The 21460-nt window shown below is 40.4% G+C and overlaps 1 protein-coding gene across 1 annotated transcript in view; it reads right to left on the bottom strand.

Moving 5' to 3' along the window:
- The window catches only part of gmds (GDP-mannose 4,6-dehydratase), a 203075-nt gene that overhangs the window by 127051 nt on the left and 54564 nt on the right, over positions 1–21460 (bottom strand). The window contains exon 4 of the mRNA XM_061975613.1: positions 16144–16253. Within this exon, the coding sequence (XP_061831597.1) occupies positions 16144–16253 (110 nt within the window). The remainder of the gene's footprint in view (positions 1–16143; positions 16254–21460) is intronic.

Genomic DNA, 21460 nt, shown 5'->3' with positions numbered 1-21460 from the left:
TTCGACTAAAAAAAAAAAAAAAAAAATGTATTGTGAATACTATTAATATCATAATTTATATTTAATGCCAGTAACTCTATCTATTGTATACTACTTGTATCATAGAAATATACTCCTCACAAAAATTTTGGGATATTCAGCTTGGGGGAGAAATTTCAGGATGAACCAGAATTGCACACATCGTTGACAGGTATGACCTTCTCTAAAGTTCAAACTAAAGGCTGGGACGCAGCAACCCGGGACTGGTATGTATCACTGGCAGAGGAGCTGAACTGCTTCTTTGCTCGCTTTGAGACATCACAAACAGTCACAACCACACCACCCCCAGCCCTCCCAACCCCCCCAGTTCCCAGCACTCCCACACTCACTATTGAGGAGCACGAGGTCAGGCGGGTGCTCAAGGCAGTGAACCCCAGGAAAGCGGCTGGTCCAGACTGTGTACCCAGGAAGGTGCTCAAAGCATGTGCTGACCAGCTCTCCTACATTATCACCGTCCTCTTCAACCTTTCCTTGGCACAGGCACTCATCACACCCTGCCTTAAATCCGCCAAAATTATACCGGTACCAAAGAAAGCTGCCACAAACAACCTCAATGACTATCGCCCAGTAGCACTCACACCTGTCATCATGAAATGCTTCGAGAGGCTGGTCCTACACCACATTCAAGTTTGCCCCCCCCCCACCCTAGACCCGCAGCAGTTTGCCTACGGGGCAAACAGATCCACGGACGACGCCATAACCATGGCTCTCCACTCGGCACTGAGCCACCTGGAACACCGGGGGAGCTATGTCAGGATGCTTTTCATCGACTATAGCTCCGCCTTCAATACCATCATTCCAGACATCCTGGTCACCAAACTGCTGGACTTAGGCCTCCCCACACCCACCTGTCTTTGGATTAAGGACTTCCTGACCAACCGACCTCAGACAGTGAAACTCGACCCCCATCTCTCCTCCTCCCGCACACTCAGCATGGCTCTCCACAGGGCTGTGTGCTGAGCCCTTTGCTCTATTCCCTCTACACCCATGACTGTAGTCAAGCCTACCCGGAGAACACCATAATCAAATTCGCCGATGACACAACGGTGGTGGGTCCCATTACAGGGGGGGATGAGTCTGCATACAGAGATGAGGTCCTGAAACTATCAGCATGGTGTTCAGTGAATAATCTGGCACTGAACACAACAAAAACCAAGAAACTCATCTTTGACTTCAGGAAAAACACTGCAGGCACAGCCACCCTCTACATCAACGACGAGGAGGTGGAGAGAGTCAGCTCCTTCAAGTTCCTCAGCACCCTCATATCTGCTGACATCTCCTGGACCCAAAATACAACTGTGGTCATCCGAAAGGCCCAGCGGAGACTCCACTTCCTGAGGGTGCTGAGGAAGAACTGACTGTAGAGGCAGCTGATGGTGACCTTCTATCGATCGGCTGTCGAGAGCCTGCTGACGTACTGCATAACAGTGTGGTACGCCAGCTGCACTGAAGCAGACAAACAGGCGATTCAGAGGGTCATAAAGTTTGCACAAAAAATCATCGGGTGCCCCTTCCCCTCCCTGAAGGATTTACACAATTCCTGCTGCCTCAACAGAGCAAAAAGCATTACCAAGGACAGCACACACCCTGGCTTCCACCTGTTCCACCTGCTACCATCGGGCAGGCGCTACAGGTGCATCAGAGCCAGAACAAACAGGCTCAGAGACAGCTTCTTTCCCAGAGCTGTCACCATCTTGAACTCTAACTTATTTCCCAGCGCTGTCACCATCTTGAACTCTAACTTATAATAATAATTCACCTCTATACAATATCCTACCCTAATACCCTAATATACAATATTACCCTTCGAGTGCAATACGTCCGACACAGATTGTTATTTGTCTTGTTCTGTATATTGTACAGTATTTTGTATTTCTATAGTGTTTTGTATATTGTACAGGATTGCTTATTATTCTTATTGGATAGTAGTCTATTTCAATTGTTAGTTTTTTTCTTTATTGCCTGTTGTGTAATTTATGTTTTTTTATTATTTATTTATACCCCATATTTGTTCCCACTACCGCACCTTAAATTGGAGTCCTTAATCTCGTTATATGCAAATATAATGACAATAGAGTCCATTCTATTCTATTCTAACTGTATGTTTTAATACTGTTCCCACAACCTGCAGTTTTTAACAAGGAGGTCAACAGCAAAATTCATAATAGATCCATCCATCCATTTTTCTACCGCTTGTCCCGTTTGGGGTCGCAGAGGTGCTGGAGCCTATCCCAGCTGAATTCGGGCAGAAGGCGGGGTACACCCTAGACAAGTCGCCACCTAATCGCAGGGCCAACACAGATAGACAGACAACATTCACGCTCACATTCACACACTAGGGCCAATTTAGTGTTGCCAATCAACCTATCCCCAGGTGCATGTCTTTGGGGGTGGGAGGAAGCCGGAGTATCTACGCAGTCACAGGGAGAACATGCAAACTCCATACAGAAAGATCCCGAGCCCAGGATTGAGCCCAGGACCTTTGTATTGTGAGGCACACGCACTAACTCCTGTTTCACCGTGCTGCCCAATTCACAACTGGTCTAAAAAAAGAGGCGTTTTTTTATTTTAAACTTTTGAGTCTTCCAATCGAACCAGGAAATGATTCATGGAATTTCAAGGTTCATCTCCTTTTTGGAGAACACGAAGTTGTACAAGTTGAAAAAAGTAACGATAAGCACATATAACGCAAGTTACGACACAGAGAAACTGGTTAGGCAAAAACACACTCCAATGGTGTTGTGTCCCCTGGTTGTCTATTCTGGCTCTCAAATGCATTATAATTTTGCACTGCAGCACGGAAAACTTCTCCAATATGTTATTCAATTTGCGATTCATTTCGGAGATCGCAAAAAGGTCTGAGTGCCCACAGCTCTTCCCATTCCATCCATATACGCAATGACTCAAAAAATTATAATTGGGTACACACTTGTCTACATTGTAAAGTATTCATGGTCAGAATTATAGATGCAGGTCTAAATATAAACATACAGTCACCTGTATCTTGTGAAAAGAGGTGGTGAAAGTCCCTGAATACATTTTAACATGGCAAGGCCAAACCCTGTTAACGTTTTGTCCGTGATTATGATTGACTGCAGTTGGCAGTGACATACAGTGGAACATCAACCAACCTTATTTTGCCATTTCAGCGGCAGTAAAAGCTTTACATTCAAGGGTGAGTATTGGATGTTCCAGCCATTTTACACTATATACTATTTTATTTATGAATGTTCTCTGTAGATGGGGAGCTTTTTGGGGGGAGCAACGAAAGGCTATCAGAGGGGAGCGAGGCCTGAATGCTCTTTCTGGAGCTCCACTCCACGCCAATCGGTAGACATTTAGGAAGAGTAAAAACACAGCTAACATGTGCTCAATATTTTAGTGGTTTGGCATGTGTGTGGATATTGAGAAATAGGTATGTGTTTTGAAGTTATCAATATTAATAAAACTTAAGGAGATACACATGATGTCTTGGGTTGCAGAATGTGGCAAGTATCAACACCAACTCTAGCCTCTCTTCTTTAAACTATAAAAGGTATATTTCTGCCTTGTAATCAAATTGCTTATGACAAATTGTACCTAAACTATCTTATGGCAGGTATCTATCGTCTGGAAACTGTTGGGTATCGATCTGACAGGACCCTAGCCCAAAACTTCTGATGGGTACCAATATATTCTGACAAAGTGGGTTGAGGCATTCCTTTAAAAAACAAAGTGTGCATTAGAAGTTGCACAACAGGAGTGCTCAGTTATTTTTACAGATCAGGGGCCATGTTGCGGGTTCGCTCCACAAAAAACTGTATAACGATGCAACCAATGATGGCCCAGTCGCAAATTTCGAGTTGGGGATGTTTATTGGACCAACTCAAGGGCACCACTGCACAAGGTGCAAAAATATATACAGTGCAAAAATGAGTGAAAAGGTAAAGTAAATACAAAAATAAAGTACAAAATGCAGGAATTAAAAAAAAAATGTGCTGCTCAAAATCCCTAAACACTGTTCGCACTATACTCCAACTCTCCACAACCAACCCGCTTACCTACTCCTATCCCGACTGAATGAACAGCCTCCCTTAAATAGTCAAAGCCCCTCCCTCAGGCATAACACTGACAGGGAAAAAGGGTGAAAAAACAAACTTGTACTCTTAATGTGGACATCTAGATAATAATTGACAATGTTTCATGCTATATCTATCACATCATCAAATGAAACCTAATATATTTAACAACTCCATGATTTATGAAAAAGTTTAGTAAATCAAATTGTAATACTATGCTATCCCTATTTTTATATTTTTGGTTTGTTTCTAATTTTGGTTTTTCCTTCAGTTCATTCTTTGTGGACTTTAAATGATGAGGGCCATGTGGACGCTGATGTCGGCCCTTTTAAACTGTACGACACGTCCTTTTGGACACTTGAAGGCACAAATTGGCTGGCAGATGAAGTGAGAGTTTTTAATTTTATCATCATCTTTTGAAGAGTTTTACATTGTTTTCCTTTTGCTTCTATATGTCTATAGGATATTGACTCATATATTCATGTGTTTGTCGGGAAAGAGAAGGCAAGTTCCCCCTCCATAGTAAATTATCCTTTGTTCTTTTGTCACTGCCTTACTGTATTCTTCATCATTTACAACCATTATCTAGAATTTGAGTAACAGAAATTTGTATTGACAGAATCCTGTCCATCATCTCAGTGCTGTGGTTGCAACAAGTATTTTTGTAGATGCAAGATTTGAGACAATGAGAAAGGTGGGTTTTTCATATCACCATTGGTTATTACTATTATTACTTGTATTATTGTTATGCATATGGTCATCATAAGGAGCCTATATATTATTACATTTGTGTCTGCTATGAAATTCCCTAAAGTGTAAAGATGACGTTGTCCTTTAAATGTTGGTGCTAATTGGATTTTGCTGGTAAGTCCCTGTTGTCATGCAAAAGCATATTGGTTGGCTTGTTTCACTCTACTAGATGATTATTAAATTCCCTGGAATGTTTTTGGTTGTACAGTCTTCATTTGATTGACCCCCTCTCATATGAAATAACATATGAGCGGAAGATTCTTCGAAACTAGAAGTTTATAATTCTAAATGAAGGTTTAAAAAAAAAAATCAATACTTGATTCCCAAATCTTTGTTTATCAAATTGGAACAAGCGGTAAAAAATGGATGGATGGATGGAACTTATTGATACGAGTGGACAGAAGCACCACAGAAAAGTAGTCTGTCAAAACATTAGTCCACAAAAAACAGGAAGACTCTTACAGCTGTGGGATTTTGGTAAAGCCATGTTTGTACTATTGTGTATTTGAATAGTTTTGTATTCCAATTAAATTGTTGTGTTTCTAGTACGCGGAAGCCTACCTCATCTGTGGAGACTTACCACACACAGACTCGCAGCCAAAGGAAATAGCAGAAGCTCGTCTCGCAGTGGCTTGCACCCTATTTCATAGTGGAGGTTTGTGGTAAAATAGTAAACCTTTCCAATTTGTTTCGTTAAGAGAGAGAATGCATGAGAAATAATGTGTGGAGCAATAATTTTTAAAACTATTAATTGCATTAGACATAAAAACAAGTCTTTTAAACCATGAATTATAATATGGTTACTATTCAGCCCTTAAAACATTAATGGTTTGCATTGCAGAAGAAGTGGAGGCCAACTTGTGGTGTGCTACTTGTTGACCATGTTTACCTTAGCTAAAGCTAAATACTACTCAAATCTCATCCGCCTCAACAAAAACGATCCTAAATATTTGTTCAGTACAGTAGCATCGCTAACCCAACAAGGGACTCCTCCCAGTAGCTCCACCCATTCGGCAGATGGCTTTATGAATTTCTTTAATAAGAAAAATTTAACTCATTAGAAAGGAGATTCAAAACAATGCGTCCCAGCCACAACTGGGTTTTATTAACACATATACAAATGTATATGCGACGGATATTGCCCTCTCTTTTTGATGAAATAACATTACAGGAACTACTACGGCGTGTAAATGGGATTAAACAACAACATGTTTACTTGACCCACTTCCTGGGAAACTTATCAAGGAACTGTTTGTAATATTAGGACCATCAGTGCTAAATATTACAAACGTATCACTTTCCTCTGGCACTGTTCCCCTAGCATTCAAAAAAGCGGATATTCAAAAGACCTAACCTCGATCCTGACCTCATGGTAAACTACCGACCGGTGTCCCACCTTCCATTTATTTCGAAAATCTTCGAAAAAATTGTTGCACAGCACCTAAATGAACACTTAGCGTCTAACAATCTCTGTGAACCCTTTCAATCCTGTTTCAGGGCAAATCACTCTACGGAAACAGCCCTCACAAAAATGACTAATGATCTATTGCTAACGATGGATTCTGATGCGTCATCTATGTTGCTGCTTCTTGATCTTAGCGCTGCTTTCTATACCGTCGATCATAATATTTTATTAGAGCGTATCAAAACACGTATTGGTATGTTAGACTTAGCCTTGTCTTGGTTTAACTCCTATCTTACTGACAGGATGCAGTGCGTCTCCCATAACAATGTGACCTCGGAGTATGTTAAGGAAACGTGTGGAGTTCCCCAGGGTTCGGTTCTTGGCCCTGACTCTTCAGCATCTACATGCTGCCACTAGGTGACATCATACCTAGCGGTATATATATACATGGCACAAAGTGAAAGACAGGACAAGATCGCAAAACTTATTGATAACATCAAAGTCTGAAACACAAAGAACAGAAATAAAAGCTTCACAAACAAACAATTAAAGAAATCAAGAGGAGCATACGTAATGACAAGAAACAGTACATTTATAAAGAAAAGGAAGCCGAGGAAGCAGCTAATCTGGAAAATTCTTCATGACATTTTAAACAAAGTTTGGAATGCTGAAAATCTGCCAAAGTAATAGAAGAAAGGGATTATCATTAAATTATCCAAGAAGGCGTCAAACGGAAATTGGAGAGAGATTACAATATCATCAATACCAAGAAAGATTATGTCCCGTATCTTACTGGAAAGTAGTATTCAGGATGGGGAGGTCCTGTCAGATCACATTCTTACACTACGTACAATTATTGAACAAACAGAACAGAATGGCAGTCAACTGTGTACGTAAACTTCATAGACTATGAAAAGGCTTTTGCTAGCATTCATCAAAATACACTATGGAAAATTCTGAGAAGTTATGGATTACTAGTAAAATATCTGAACATAATTAAAGATATGAATGATGGCTGTAGCTGCACAGTGAGACGTAATGGAAAACATAGTGAATGGTTTGATATAACATCAAGACAAGGATGTTATATTTTGATTTTGATTGTTGACTGTGATTGATTGGGTCACGCGAAGAGCTACAAAAGACAATAGATGGGTGATATGGATTTTAGCTTTTTCTTTTTTTAAGATCTGGAATTTGCAGACAAGATCAGTTTGACATCACATACAATTAATTATATGCAGGAAAAGACAACACAAGTTGCCATGGAAGCTAGTCAAATTTGACTAAAAATAAATCAAAACAAGACAAAAATGATGGTGATAAATGGTAGAAGCAATCAGAATACACAACTCAATGTATACACAGCTTTTGTTACCTGGAAAGTACACAAATTAATGATGGGGATGTCTTGACAGAAATTAATATTAGGATTGGTAAAGCAGCCACAGCTCTTAAATTAAAAAACATTTATCTCGGAGTAAATCAAGAAATACCAAAGCAAAACTGTATACGAGCAGCGTAAGATCAGTTTTGTTATTAAGCGCAGAAATTTGGAAAACAAATAAGAAAAATGTAATCCTACTTGAGAGAATTTGAAGGCAGATGTTCGCGAAAAATCCTTAAATTCAGCCTATATCCAACAGGGAGATCAGAAATTAAATGCAAATTAACGACGTAAATGATGAAATAACAAAATTGTGTTGGCCATGTTGTACGCATAGACAGTAGCAGACACACAAAGACAGTTATGTGTCTTATGTTTAAAAATGCAGATTTCCACGATCACGCGGGCAATTCACATGCCTAAAATGGTCGTTTGTGTGTAACACTTCAGCCTAAAATGTGCCACCATTGTTGTGTTGAGAATGGAAACAGCGCTACAAACTATTAATGCTGCACCTCAGCCAGTGAGAGCGTTTTATGTACATACAATACAAATATCATTCACTCTGTTCAAACGGTTAGTGTTGCAATGTGTCTGCATCTTTATGACGTAATTAGAAAACAACAGCAAAACCAGATGCAGTTGCACCTAAGTCCTCAATCAGGTGTTGGTACTTCCTTCCGTCTCTTCGTTAGGAAAATCCTAATATTGTATTTTAACATTGCTAAACGAAATAAGACAAAAAGTAACAAATATTAACCTAAAATTAGGGTACACTAAAAAACAAGTATATACCTCTGTATATTAACAATATGAGTGTGTGGAAAGTGGCAAATAATTATCAGTAGAGAAAATATATACAAAGTCAGCAACTGTTTGACAGTTTCGAGCAGCCCAGGGGACGACGTTAAGGAAAAAACTTTAGCTGACCTACAGGATCCCACGATCCAATGGTAACCTGTTCTAACCACAAGTTAAACCTTTGACTGCTGTTTGCTCCAATGGAAATCTTCATTTACACACACACACGCACACACACACACACACACACACACACACACACACACACACACACACACACACACACACACACACACACACACACACACACACACACACACACACACACACACACACACACGCACACACGCACACACGCACACACACACATTAGAACAAAGTTTGAAAGTTTGAAACGTTACGGAGTGAAAAATAGGCTGAAGCCTGAGTTAGTTTAGTTTAGTCTTCATTTGAAGGGACATTAAGCTCAAAGACATATGTTTTGCACCAGATTATAGCTAAATAGTTCATTTCTATCTGCAGTCACTGGTTACCTAAATTAAAGAGATACAAAAACACACAGTAAAATTATAACAATACAATTATACTACAGCATGTAATCAAATTAAGAAAAGCCATAAAATGCCCTTTCATTGACACATACTTATACTTATTACAACCACGCCTCATTAACATCATCACACATAGTCAATACATGCTCTTGTTCACATCTGTCATCATTTGTAAAAACAACCATGATTATAGCAGACACACCTCACAGCTTACAACATTTTCTCATGCATAAGTATAATACACCCCACCTCAGTGACCGTGTGAGCAACTTTGATTGCTCCAAAGCCACTTTCTAAGTTCAATTATGAATGAAGAATAATATGTTAGACTTTTCAAGTTTGTTGTGAGGTCGTTCCAATCCTTTATCGCTTTATATGAAAAGACTGATTGTGCAAAAGAGGTTTTACATTAGGGAACGCTACACTGCCCCCTGGTGGAGATGTGTGTGTTTGTAGTTGTAACAGCAGATGTAAACTAGACAATGTGCTTAAGTGGCACTGGTAAAGTGTTATTTAGGATTCAATGGGCCATTCGTATTGATGCTAATCTTTGAATGTTAGCAAAATTTAACAACCTATATTTTTGAAGAACTAAACAGTGATGGTGGAGTTATGGTTTTTGGTTAAGGATTTTGAGCAATTGTTTGTGCAAGGTTTACAATGGCCTCAGTGTAATTTTGCTTGCCTGGGAACAACATGTTATACAATAATAAAAACGAGACATCATCCATCCATCCATCCATTTTCTACCGCTTGTCCCTTTTGGGGTTGCGGGGGGTGCAGCTGCATTCGGGCGGAAGGCGGGGTACACCCTGGACAAGTCGCCACCTCATCACAGGGCCAACACAGATAGACAGACAACATTCACACTCACATTCACACACTAGGGCCAATTTAGTGTTGCCAATCAACCTATCCCCAGGTGCATGTTTTTGGCAGTGAGAGGAAGCCGTAGTACCCAGAGGGAAGCCACGCAGTCACGGGGAGAACATGCCAACTCCACACAGAAACATCCTGAGCACAGGATTGAACTCAGGACTACTCAGGACCTTCGTATTGTGAGGCACATGCACTAACCCCCATCATTGCATTAAAATAAGTTTGAGTGCCTCCACTGTTAACGAATTCCTGATACATTTCAACATTTTTATGATGATGCACATCTGTTTGATATGTTTTTTAAAGCCAAGTGTTGGGTCTAAAATGACCCCAAGTAACGATATCCACTAACATGTTGTATTATTTCCTTATTAACAGTTATATTTGGAAAGGATGACGTTTTATTTTGGTTAAAAAATACATTGTTGCTCTTTTTTTATTGTTTAATGTAAGACTAGAATAGCCATCTTGCCACCTTCTCCATGGCTGCTGTAGGTTTTTTGGTAACCGTTTTAGCGTCCTTTCCCCATCATTAAACACAATTGCATTGTTTTCTTTAATTCCTACACCCAAATGTTTGCAAAGTAGGCATACTATTTATTTTATGATTTGATACTAGAAAAAAGACAACATTGGATTTAAGAACAGCAGACTTTATAAAAAGTTTAGTACTTTCACTTTTAATAATAAGGACGTTAAATCCATCCATCCATTTTCTACCGCTTGTCCCTTTTGGGGTCGCGGGGAGGACGTTAAATGTTTAGTCTATTTGCACATCTGTGACGTCATCAAAACACTAATGGCGGATAACTATGGTGGTCGAAAAAGGTCATCACCAATGCAAATGCTGCAAGACCATATCATAAATTACTACACAAACTTTCAGCTACAGCACGATTGCAAAAGCCACAACAAAGACAAACAACACAACTCGGTGTGTAACGGGTTGATCAATACATTGATAGATCGATTAATATTCCTAAATTTCAAGTATATCGATCTGTGCTTGGCAAGTTTGCTTTCTAAGAGATTGACATCGATCCAAGATCAATCAATTTTATCGACACTAGAAAAAGGAAAACATTTAAGATTTAAGAACAGTAGAATTTATATGAAGTTTAGCACTTTTATTAATAAAGATGTTAGACTTTAAGTCTATTTTACCATCAGTGGCTGCATCAAAACAAAAAAGGCGAATATCTACAGTTGTCAAGGAAGGTCATAGCAAACGCCACAAGACAATAGTGTAATATCTATGACGTGTGTCTGTGTGCCTTTAGGAGGTGGTGCTGTTGTGTGTGATGTGTGCGAGTGCGACCGACAGGTGAACTGAGTACAGGGAGAGTTTGGGTGTGTGTGTTGAGTGTCTAAACGTGAGTTGTGGCGAACAGCAAGTCATGTACACATGTGTTTTGACTCCCTGAGTTTACCACTTGTTAAGAAAGCGTCTGAGAGTGTATCTTAGACTGTGTGTCTCCTTCATTACTGCCGGGCATTACAACATCATAACTTTCAGCTACAGCATGATTACAAAAGCCGCAGCACAACTATAAACCACAGAAGACGTGCAGGCACAACAGAACTGACAGTGGTGCAGACACAAGGAAAAGTAATTTGATTAGCAATAAAGAAATACAAGAGATGGATGAAGGAGGCTATAGTAACTAGGAAGCGAGGTGCCAAGACCATCAACAGGGATGAGGGAGCGCCAGGGATGTATAGCCTTGAAAATAATTGTTATGACCACATTTGCAAACAAGTGTTATGAAAACAAGGCTGAGCAGGAAACACAAAAAAACAGTAAGTAATTATAAGCAATATTGATTTTCAAAATAAATATTGGCTTGCACACCACATAAATATTGCCATGTTTCAAATGTTTTTTTTTATATAAAATCCCTCGTCATACCAGCTCGCAAACTAGCGGCTGTAACTACAGTTCATTGATGATTAGGGGGGTGATTGATTGATTGAGAAATGTACTGTAATTACTCTTGGAATTGGCACCCTTTGTTAGTGAAAGAACAATGATTATGACTCGAGAATTGGTTTGATCGAAAACAATGATTCTGTATTAAATCATCATTTCAAGAATCTGAATCACATATTAAATATACCCACCGCATTCATTAGTAATTGTACATTGAACTTTTAAAGTGAAGTCAAGGTTTGAAAAAGTCATGCAGTAGGTGTGCACAATTATTCACCAGGTAAGATCTACAAAAGTTCAAATTGCGTGCGCTAGCTTTTATAAGGCTGAATATGTTTGTATGTACGCAAATTCGGGGTTCTGACATTTATAGGCTTTTAGTTAGAATTCCAAGCACAGTTTTGATGAGGCCCAAGGTGTGATTGATTCAATGCTCTCAGAACACATGAATAATTAAACCTTTTTTGGAGGTCTACCAAAAAAATGGACAAGCGGCAGAATATGGATGGATGGATAATTCAGACCTGCGACAAGTAACTTTTTTCTTAGTCAATACTAAAAGCCTTGATAAGCTTTTTCTGTAAAAAATTGCAACATATTTCGCCTCGGCTCTTCTCCCTTTAAACTAACAGCTGCACCTCCAGTCACCAGTCTGTCAAGCTCTTCAAGTTCATAGAAGACGCCACATTTAATGGACTAATGTCTGGTGGGGATGAGTTTGCCTACTGATCATCTAGTGACCCCGGGGCCTCATGTAACAAGCTTGCATATGCACAAAAACCTGCGTCTTTTTCACAGCAAAGTTGAGATGTATCAAGACTGACGTCGACGTAGAATATTTGTGCTGTGGATACTTACTGTATTTTTCGAACTATAAGGCACACTTAAAATCCTTTAATTTTCTCAAAAATCGACGCGGTGGTACAGCCGTGGTATCAAGCTGACTAAGATTCAAGTGGTCCGCTTAAAGGCGGTCCACTCTGATTCTTTCAGACCAACTCCCAACATCCAACATGAAACGCTTGTTTCCTCTCTCCAGGATGCGAAATGGCCCATCGTAAGGAGGTTGAATGGGGCAAGGGTGGGCGTCGTGGCGAACAAAAACAAATGCCGCTCTTTGTAAAGGAGCGGGAACATGAGATGGCGTAAGGCCGTGTTGGGAAGTGGGGATGGGGGAAAAAACCCTTGGCGGCATCGAGGGGAGCAGCTCACTGCACACCGGCGGACCAATGTGCCGTAGTGCTAGGAATAAAGTCACCTGGCACTCGCAAAGGCTGGCCATACACCAACTCTGCCGAGGAAAACTGCAGGTCTTCCGTGGGGGGAGTCCGAAGCCCCAGCATCACCCAAGGGAGTTTGTCTACCCAAGAGCTGTTTTTTAGGGACGCCCTGAGCGCTCGTTTCATGGACCGGTGAAACCGCTCACACATACTATTGACCTGTGGGTGATGCGCCGTTGTGTGGTGGAGTTACACTCCCAAGCTCTCCGCCACAGCAGCCCAGAGCTCAGAAGTGAACTGGGCGCCCCGGTCGGATGAGATTGCTGACGAGTTACCGAGATGGGCAACCCACATCTCAATGAACGCACGCGCCACCTATGCAGAGGTGGCTGACGTCAGAGGTGGCTGACGTCAGAGGTACTGCCTCCGGCCAGCGGGTGGTCCTGTCGACCATTGCGAGGAGAAATACGCAGCTGCGTTAAGATGGGAGAGGCCCGACCAGGTCTGCGTTGACATGGTCAAAAGCCGGTCAGGAACCGCAAACTGTGCCAGTGGAGCCATTGTGTGGCAGTGCACTTTCGAGCGCTGGAGTCCCTAACGTCCTTTTTCAGTCCACGCCAGATGAATTTTGCAGCTACCAGCCGCTAGGAAGGTTTCCTCACAGGGTGGGAAAGGCCGTGGATCGAGTCGAACACCCACCGCCTCCAAATGTGCATCAGACCAGTCCACCATGTGCTTGGGAGCAGCCCCTTTAAGAGCATCATACAGCAGCCTGGCTTTGGTCCCGAACCTTGGATGGAAAAAACAAAGTCCAGAATCCGGTTGCCGCCTGGGGGGTGCAGCAGCAGCGAGAGTCGAAGAATCTGCCATAGGTATTTCTGCCCCAGCCAGTGAGAATGTAGCCACACAGGTCGGTTGGGAGGCTAAAAAGAACGTGTCTGCTTCAGCAGCAAGTTTGCGGCAATCCAAAATGGCCGTGTTGGCTAAAGCAGCCTGCACCTGAGAAGGCAGGAGTCTCAGAAAAGCTGCATGAAGAGGAAACCAGGCCTTTGCTCACCTAAGAGGTCTAGCATTTTGTCCATTAGTTCAGAGGGCTTGCAATCCCTAAGCCCCTGCACTGAAAAAAGGCGACTAGCTCTCTCCGCGTCGGAAAGTTTGAACGTCTTTAAGAGGTGAGCCTTCAACGTGAGATACTTGTTCCTCTCCGGTGGATGTGTGAGGACGCTAACCACTCTGGTCGCCGTAGCACTCCCGAGGGAGGAAACGACATAATAAAACTTTGTGTCGTCCTCAGTGATACCACGCAGGGCGAACTGTGCCTCGGCCTGGGAAAACCATGCAGTCGCGGAAGAATCCCAGAACTCAGGCAGCTTCAGAGAAACTGCATTCACCGTCATGGTCGATAATATTCACTGAATGCGTTCAGTGAAGCGTCGGGGTCACCAGTGTTGCGCTTGTAATGCGAAAGCAAGACAACTTGAAGTATCTTTGACACACAAAAACATGTGCGCCGTTTATTCCATCAAAGACAAGAATAAAGATTCCTTACATCAAGGGCGGTCACAACAAATCCCCACCTTTGGGTAAATCTCCTGACGGTCACTTAAAGGGGCTGCACCGAATTACTCACTATTAACTGCATATATGAATGCTAAACAAGAACAACATTATGTGCGCAATAGAACAATGACAGTGAATAATGACGACAAAGTAAACAGGTGTGGTGAATTATGTCCTTAAAGTAACTGCTACAAACCCTCCTTTAAGGCAACACTTGCCTTGACCTTAAAACAACTTACAATTTGAGGCCTCAATCTGCTTTAGCTGGAGTAACTTCATTGTGTGTGTCTGCATGTGGAACAGCTTGGATGATTCCTTAAAATGTTCCAGTTCCATTCACACATTTAAAAAACACTTTAAGACCAATGTCTTGAAAAAATATATCACTCTTGAATCAACACTGTAGTTAATACTATGATCAATGTTAATTAAAAACTAAATGTGAGATATAAATAATAATGGAAGTATAATTGTTTGTATATAGTATATAATTGGTGCAAAGGTTTAACACGTGTGCAAGGATATTTCACATGCCTTTACAGTGTATATAATTGAACTGTGTTTATGTTGTGTATAATGTGTACTTATAATATGTTGTACAAAGGACATTTCATAATTTTCGGAAATTCATCTTGTACTTGACATTGTTTATATGGTTAGGCGCAATAAGTGTTCAACTTCAGCCTAAACCCTTCCGGTCTGCAACTGTTTGTTTATTTTGTTGACCATTGACCGAAGAATAATAATAAACTTAACTAAACTAAAAACTAGGCAAGAAGAATAGTGGAATTTTGCTTTTTCAGTGGACGTCTGGGATCCCTGCAAAAGACAAATGCAGGCTACAACAAATAATCTGCTCTACAGAGAAGGTGATTGGTTGCAATCTACCATCACTCCATGTGAACACGTCCAGGACCCTGAGGCGTGTAGGCAAGATTGTGGCAGACCCCTCTCACTCTGCACATGGATGCTGCTGTTCATCAGAGCCAAAACCACTCGACTCAAAACAGTTTCTTCCCCTCCGATGTCAGCCTAAGCAACAATTTCCCTACCGTTTTCCCTCGCCCCACATAACAACTCTCATCAGCTCCACAGTCGCAAAACATCCCAGCATTGTGAAGGCTGTTTCTTTTATGTACATGTACATTAACACTCACCAGACTTTATTTTTTCTTACTTGAACTCAATTATACCGTTTGTACATTTTGTGTCGTATGTTGTTTGTTTTTCTTTTGTAATTATGCTTATATATATATTTTTTTTAATTTCATTTTATTATATGTATACATTGTCAAATGCTTCAAACATTTTATTTTACTTAGGTTCTTGCTAATTTGGCCTTATTTCTTTTGTTAGCTGTTTTTTCACCAACAGACCAAGATACATTTCTTGTATGTGTAAATGTACTTGCCAATAAAACGATTCTGATTCTGAACAAAAACAAACCCAGACGATACACATAAACTAAACAAGCGGCGGTAATTGTTCAAAATGCTCACTGACTGACTTTAAATGCAACTGTTAAGTATGGGATTAAGAGGCGAGAGAGCAGGATCATGCTACCTTGACATGACTCTGAGCACCCAGGTTGTAAATCTCTGTTGGCTTGACTTGGTTGATGATCTTCACTAGACATGTGCTGTCTGTCAAGTCACCATAGTGTAGCTTCATATCTGAGGAAGAAAAGGGATACAGGCATTGATGTATTAATCATAATATACGAGTCACATTATATTGTGTATCAATGATTTGGAATTCATGAAAATAAGACAGAAAACAATTTTTGCAGACGGACATAGGTATTGGAGATGGGAGAAGTGATTTGCTGTGTGAAAAAATATCTTTAAATTGTTACGTACGGTAAATACGGTGTATGTATATATATATATATATATATATACACATATACATATATACATATATATATATACATATACATATATATATATACATATATGTATATATATATATATACACCGTATTTTCAGTAAATACGGTATATATATATATATATATATATATATATATATATATATATATATATATATATATATATATATATATATATATATATATATATATATATATATATATACCGTATTTACTGAAAATACGGTGTCATCATTACACCATGTACCAAATAAAATGGCTTCGAGGTGGGTAACCAAACTTATTCCTTCCATTAGGTGCACCGGGTTATAAGTGCGTACGGAAAATACGGTATATATATATATATATATATATATATATATATACCGTATTTTCCGTGCACACTTATAACCCTATATATATATATATATATATATATATATATATATATATATATATATATATATATATATATATATATATATATATATATATACCGTATTTTCCGTACGCACTTATAACCCGGTGCACCTAATGGAAGGAATAAGTTTGGTTACCCACCCCGAAGCCATTTTATTTGGTACATGGTGTAATGATAAGTGTGACCAGTAGATGGCGGTCAAACATAACAGATAAGTGTAGGCTGCACTATGATGGCAATAGTAAATAAGACCAACATTTTACATGTTCCATTGAAAATATAGAACATTACACACGGCCCTCAAAAATCTATCAAAATGTTTTAGTACGACTTTGGTAAGCTATGAAGCCGCACCGCTTGAAGGATTGTTGGCGCATTAAACATAGGAGTATTATTATGGTGTGTGTATAAGGTAAGACATTATCTGCCTTTTGTTTCGCAATATTATGCAAAAGCAACTTTTCTTACCTTCTGGTACCTACTGATCTGTATTTGGGATCTGCATAAATCCTGAAAAATTGCCCGGATCTACCTTTGTAGTCCGTGCGGACACCGTAGTCGATAAGCTTCTTCTTTTTCTCTATCTTCTTGTTATGGGACATTCATCCTCTGATGTTGCCATTTCTAATATAAAGTTGTGTAAAGTTCTTACATATATCTGTCAGTAAACTCGCCATGAAAGCGCTAAAACATACCTACAATCCATGTAGTGGGTTTACATTATTCACCCAAGGAACTTTAGTGATTAGACTTCGGGTCGGACGGTTTTTCACAGGACACATTTCCTGTGTTGTTGTTTCCGGATGAGAAGATGCTGCTCTGTTGTTGATTTAAGTAAAGTCTGAATGTCATTAAAACAGTTAGCGTCATCTTTTGACAATTTTTCCACTCCCGTCCTTGCATCCCGTCCTTCTCCCATGTACATCACACTTACACTCGGATAGACTTCTTTCTTCTCGACAATAGACTACTTTCCAAAATCAACACATGTAATTACTATAGTATTGTAATCTCTGATCATGCCCCCACCTCAGTCGACATCAATATGGACACTCAACGTAGACCCCTTAAACAATGGCAATTCAACTCAGCCTCACTAGCAGAAGACCGTTACAGGAATTTCGTACACGATCAAATTAAGTTTTTCTTCGAACTGAACGATTCACCAGAAATTGGAAGAGGTATACTATGGGAGGCATCTAAAGCCTATATTAGAGGTCAACTTATATATTTTGTTTCAAATCTAAATAAGACAGAGACCATTAAAATCACTGGGCTGCTCCGCAAGATTAAAGGGGAACATTATCACAATTTCAGAATGGTTAAAACCATTAAAAATCAGTTCCGAGTGGCTTATTATATTTTCCGAAGTTTTTTTCAAAAATTTTACCCATCATGCAATATCCCTAAAAAAAGCTTCAAAGTGCCTGATTTTAACCATCGTTATAAACACCCGTCCATTTTCCTGTGACGTCACATAGTGAAGCCAACACAAACAAACATGGCGGAAAGAACAGCAAGCTATGGCGACATTAGCTCGGATTCAGACTCGGATTTCAGCGGCTTAAGCGATTCAACAGATTACGAATGTATTGAAACGGATGGTTGTAGTGTGGAGGCAGGTAGCGAAAACGAAATTGAAGAAGAAACTGAAGCTATTGAGCCATATCGGTTTGAACCGTATGCAAGCGAAACCGACAAAAACGACACGACAGCCAGCGACACGGGAGAAAGCGAGAACGAATTCGGCGATCGCCTTCTTGGTATGTGTTTGTTGGGCATTAAAGGAAACTAACAACTATGAACTAGGTTTACAGCATATGAAATACATTTGGCAACAACATGCACTTTGAGAGTGCAGACAGCCCAATTTTCATCAATTAATATATTCTGTAGACATACCCTCATCCGCGCTCTTTTCCTGAAAGCTGATCTGTCCAGTTTTGGAGTTGATGTCAGCAGGCCAGGGAAGCTAGGGTCGATATTCTTCTCTTGATCATCTTCGGTGGCATAAGGGACGGTGTGAGCCAAGACATCCAGGGGGTTTAGCTCGCTTGTCTGCGGGAACAAACTGCCGCCATTGCTTGCCGTGCTACCGAGGTCCTTTGTCCCTGAATTGCTCACACACTACGGCAGATTCAATGGGGGTTCTTTGACTTTATCGTTGGAAATGCATCTGCTTTGAGTGTCGCAGGATATCCACACATTCTTGCCATCTCTGTCGTAGCATAGCTTTCGTCGGTATAATGTGCGGAACAAACGTCCAATTTCTTGCCACTTTCGCATCTTTGGGCCACTGGTGCAACTTGAATCCGTCCCTGTTCGTGTTGTTACACCCTCCGACAACACACCGACGAGGCATGATGTCTCCAAGGTACGGAAAACAGTCGAAAAAACGGAAAATAACAGAGCTGATTTGACTCGGTGTTTGAGAAAATGGCGGATTGCTTCCCGATGTGACGTCACAACGTCCGAGAGCGAATTTTAGAAAGGCGTTTAATTCGCCAAAATTCACCCATTTAGAGTTCGGAAATCGGTTAAAAAAATATATGGTCTTTTTTCTGCAACATCAAGGTATATATTGACGCTTACATAGGTCTGGTGATAATGTTCCCCTTTAAGGATCTTGACCATAAGTATGCTTCAAACCCAGACCCAACCCTATATAAAGGACGCTTTCGCCTACAAACTGACTTTGACTTTATGTCTGTCAATAGAGCGAAATTACAACTACTCAAATCCAGACAACAATTTTTTGAATCTGGGGAGAAAGCTGGGAAGCTCTTAGCCCACCAGGTCAGGGAGGAAGCATCCACGAGGCTAATCACATCTATTCGCTCTAACACGGGAGAACTACATACTGATCCAGCTAAGATTAATGAAACATTTGCTGCATTTTATACAACATTATATACTTCAGACTGCCCCCCTTCCTCAGATGAACTGTTTAGCGATACAACATTCCCCCAGATAGAATATGGGGCTGCGAGGGACCTGGGCCAGCCCATTAGTGTCGTTGAGATCACAGAAGCCATCAAATCCTTACAGAGCAATAAGTCACCCGGCTCGGATGGCTTCAGTGCAGAATATTACAAGACTTTCTCCAGTGTTCTTGCTCCGGCTCTAAGAGATATGTATAATGAAGCATTCTTGCACTATCGCCTCCCAGAAACCTCATCGAGGGCCACCATTTCTCAAATCCTAAAAAAAGAGAAAGACCACCTGCTTTGCAGCAGCTATAGACCAATTTTGCTCTTAAATGTAGATCTAAAAATTATATCTAAGGTTCTCGCTCTCTGTCTCCAAAGGATGATGCCTTCCATGAAAATATGGACCCAGCTACGGAAACACTTGGGTTTTCAGGGCCTCGCTACTTAAAAAAACATTATTTAAACCTTCCCGAACTCCCACCTATTTTGTTTTTTTCAGGCGAGAGACTTCTTAAGAAGCAGTTCCCACACTTTCCAAATCGTCATCCGTAAACTCTGATAGATATATTGTTATCTATGAGCCCTAATCATAAAAAATGCATCTCCGTGCTATATACTTCCTTAAGTTCAGTTGCTCCAAATTCTCTATCAGTGATAAGAGCCTTGTGGGAGAGCGATCTTAATACCAACATATCCGATCAACACTGGAACTCTGCCCTGAATCTGGTCCACTCCTTCTCGATATGGGCCCGTCATAGTCTCATCCAATGCAAAGTAATCCATAAAATTCACTATCCATCCATCCATTTTCTACCGCTTATTCCCTTTGGGGTCGCGGGGGGCGCTGGAGCCTATCTACACTAATTCAAAACTATCCAAAATCTACCCCACTGTTAGCAATACCTGCAATTGATGCATACAATCTCAGGCTGATCATATCCATATGTTCTGGTCCTGTTCTAAACTATGTTCCTTTTGGAAAGACATTTTTGACACAATCGCAGAGGCATATGGTCAAATCTTTTCCCCCAACACACTATCAGCCATTTCCGGCATATGCCCTGATAACACGTGCCCGGTACCACTAAAATGAACTGTTTCTTTTACGACCTTGCTGGCCAGGCAATTGATCTCAGTTGGCTTGACCCCCATCACATGGCCGTTGGATTAGAGAGGTTCTGTACAATATAAAACTGGAAAAACTTAGGTGCTCAAGCGTTTCAAAGCTCATGGAGTCCCTTCTTGCTGTATGTCAACTCTCTTGACTTATCCCCAGCGGCAGATGAGGAATAATCTCCCCTTTATTTATTTATTTTTCTCTCTCCTTTAAGGCTCTAATGTCTGTCTCTGGCTTTGTATGAGTGTGTGTGTGAATGTGTTGTCATCTTACTTGTTGTATGTTTGTGCCATATGTCCCTTGTTGGTTTGACCTGAGTGGGTAGGAGGGTGGTTGGGTAGTTTGGGTTTCAAGGGAAGGGGTGTGAAGAATTTACTGACTTTAAAATTGTACTGTTTCGACTTGCACTCTTTTCTGTTTATTAGAAAATGTCAATAAAAAAAGAGGTGTGCCCTATGGTCCGGAAAATAAGGTATACTGTATATATTTATAAATATATATATATATATATATATATATATATATATATATATATATATATAT

Source organism: Nerophis lumbriciformis, linkage group LG14 (genome assembly GCF_033978685.3).
Source record: "Nerophis lumbriciformis linkage group LG14, RoL_Nlum_v2.1, whole genome shotgun sequence".
Classification (NCBI taxonomy): Eukaryota; Metazoa; Chordata; class Actinopteri; order Syngnathiformes; family Syngnathidae; genus Nerophis; species Nerophis lumbriciformis.
Note: the sequence above shows the minus strand (reverse complement) of the source record. Positions and strands in the feature narration are given on the sequence as shown.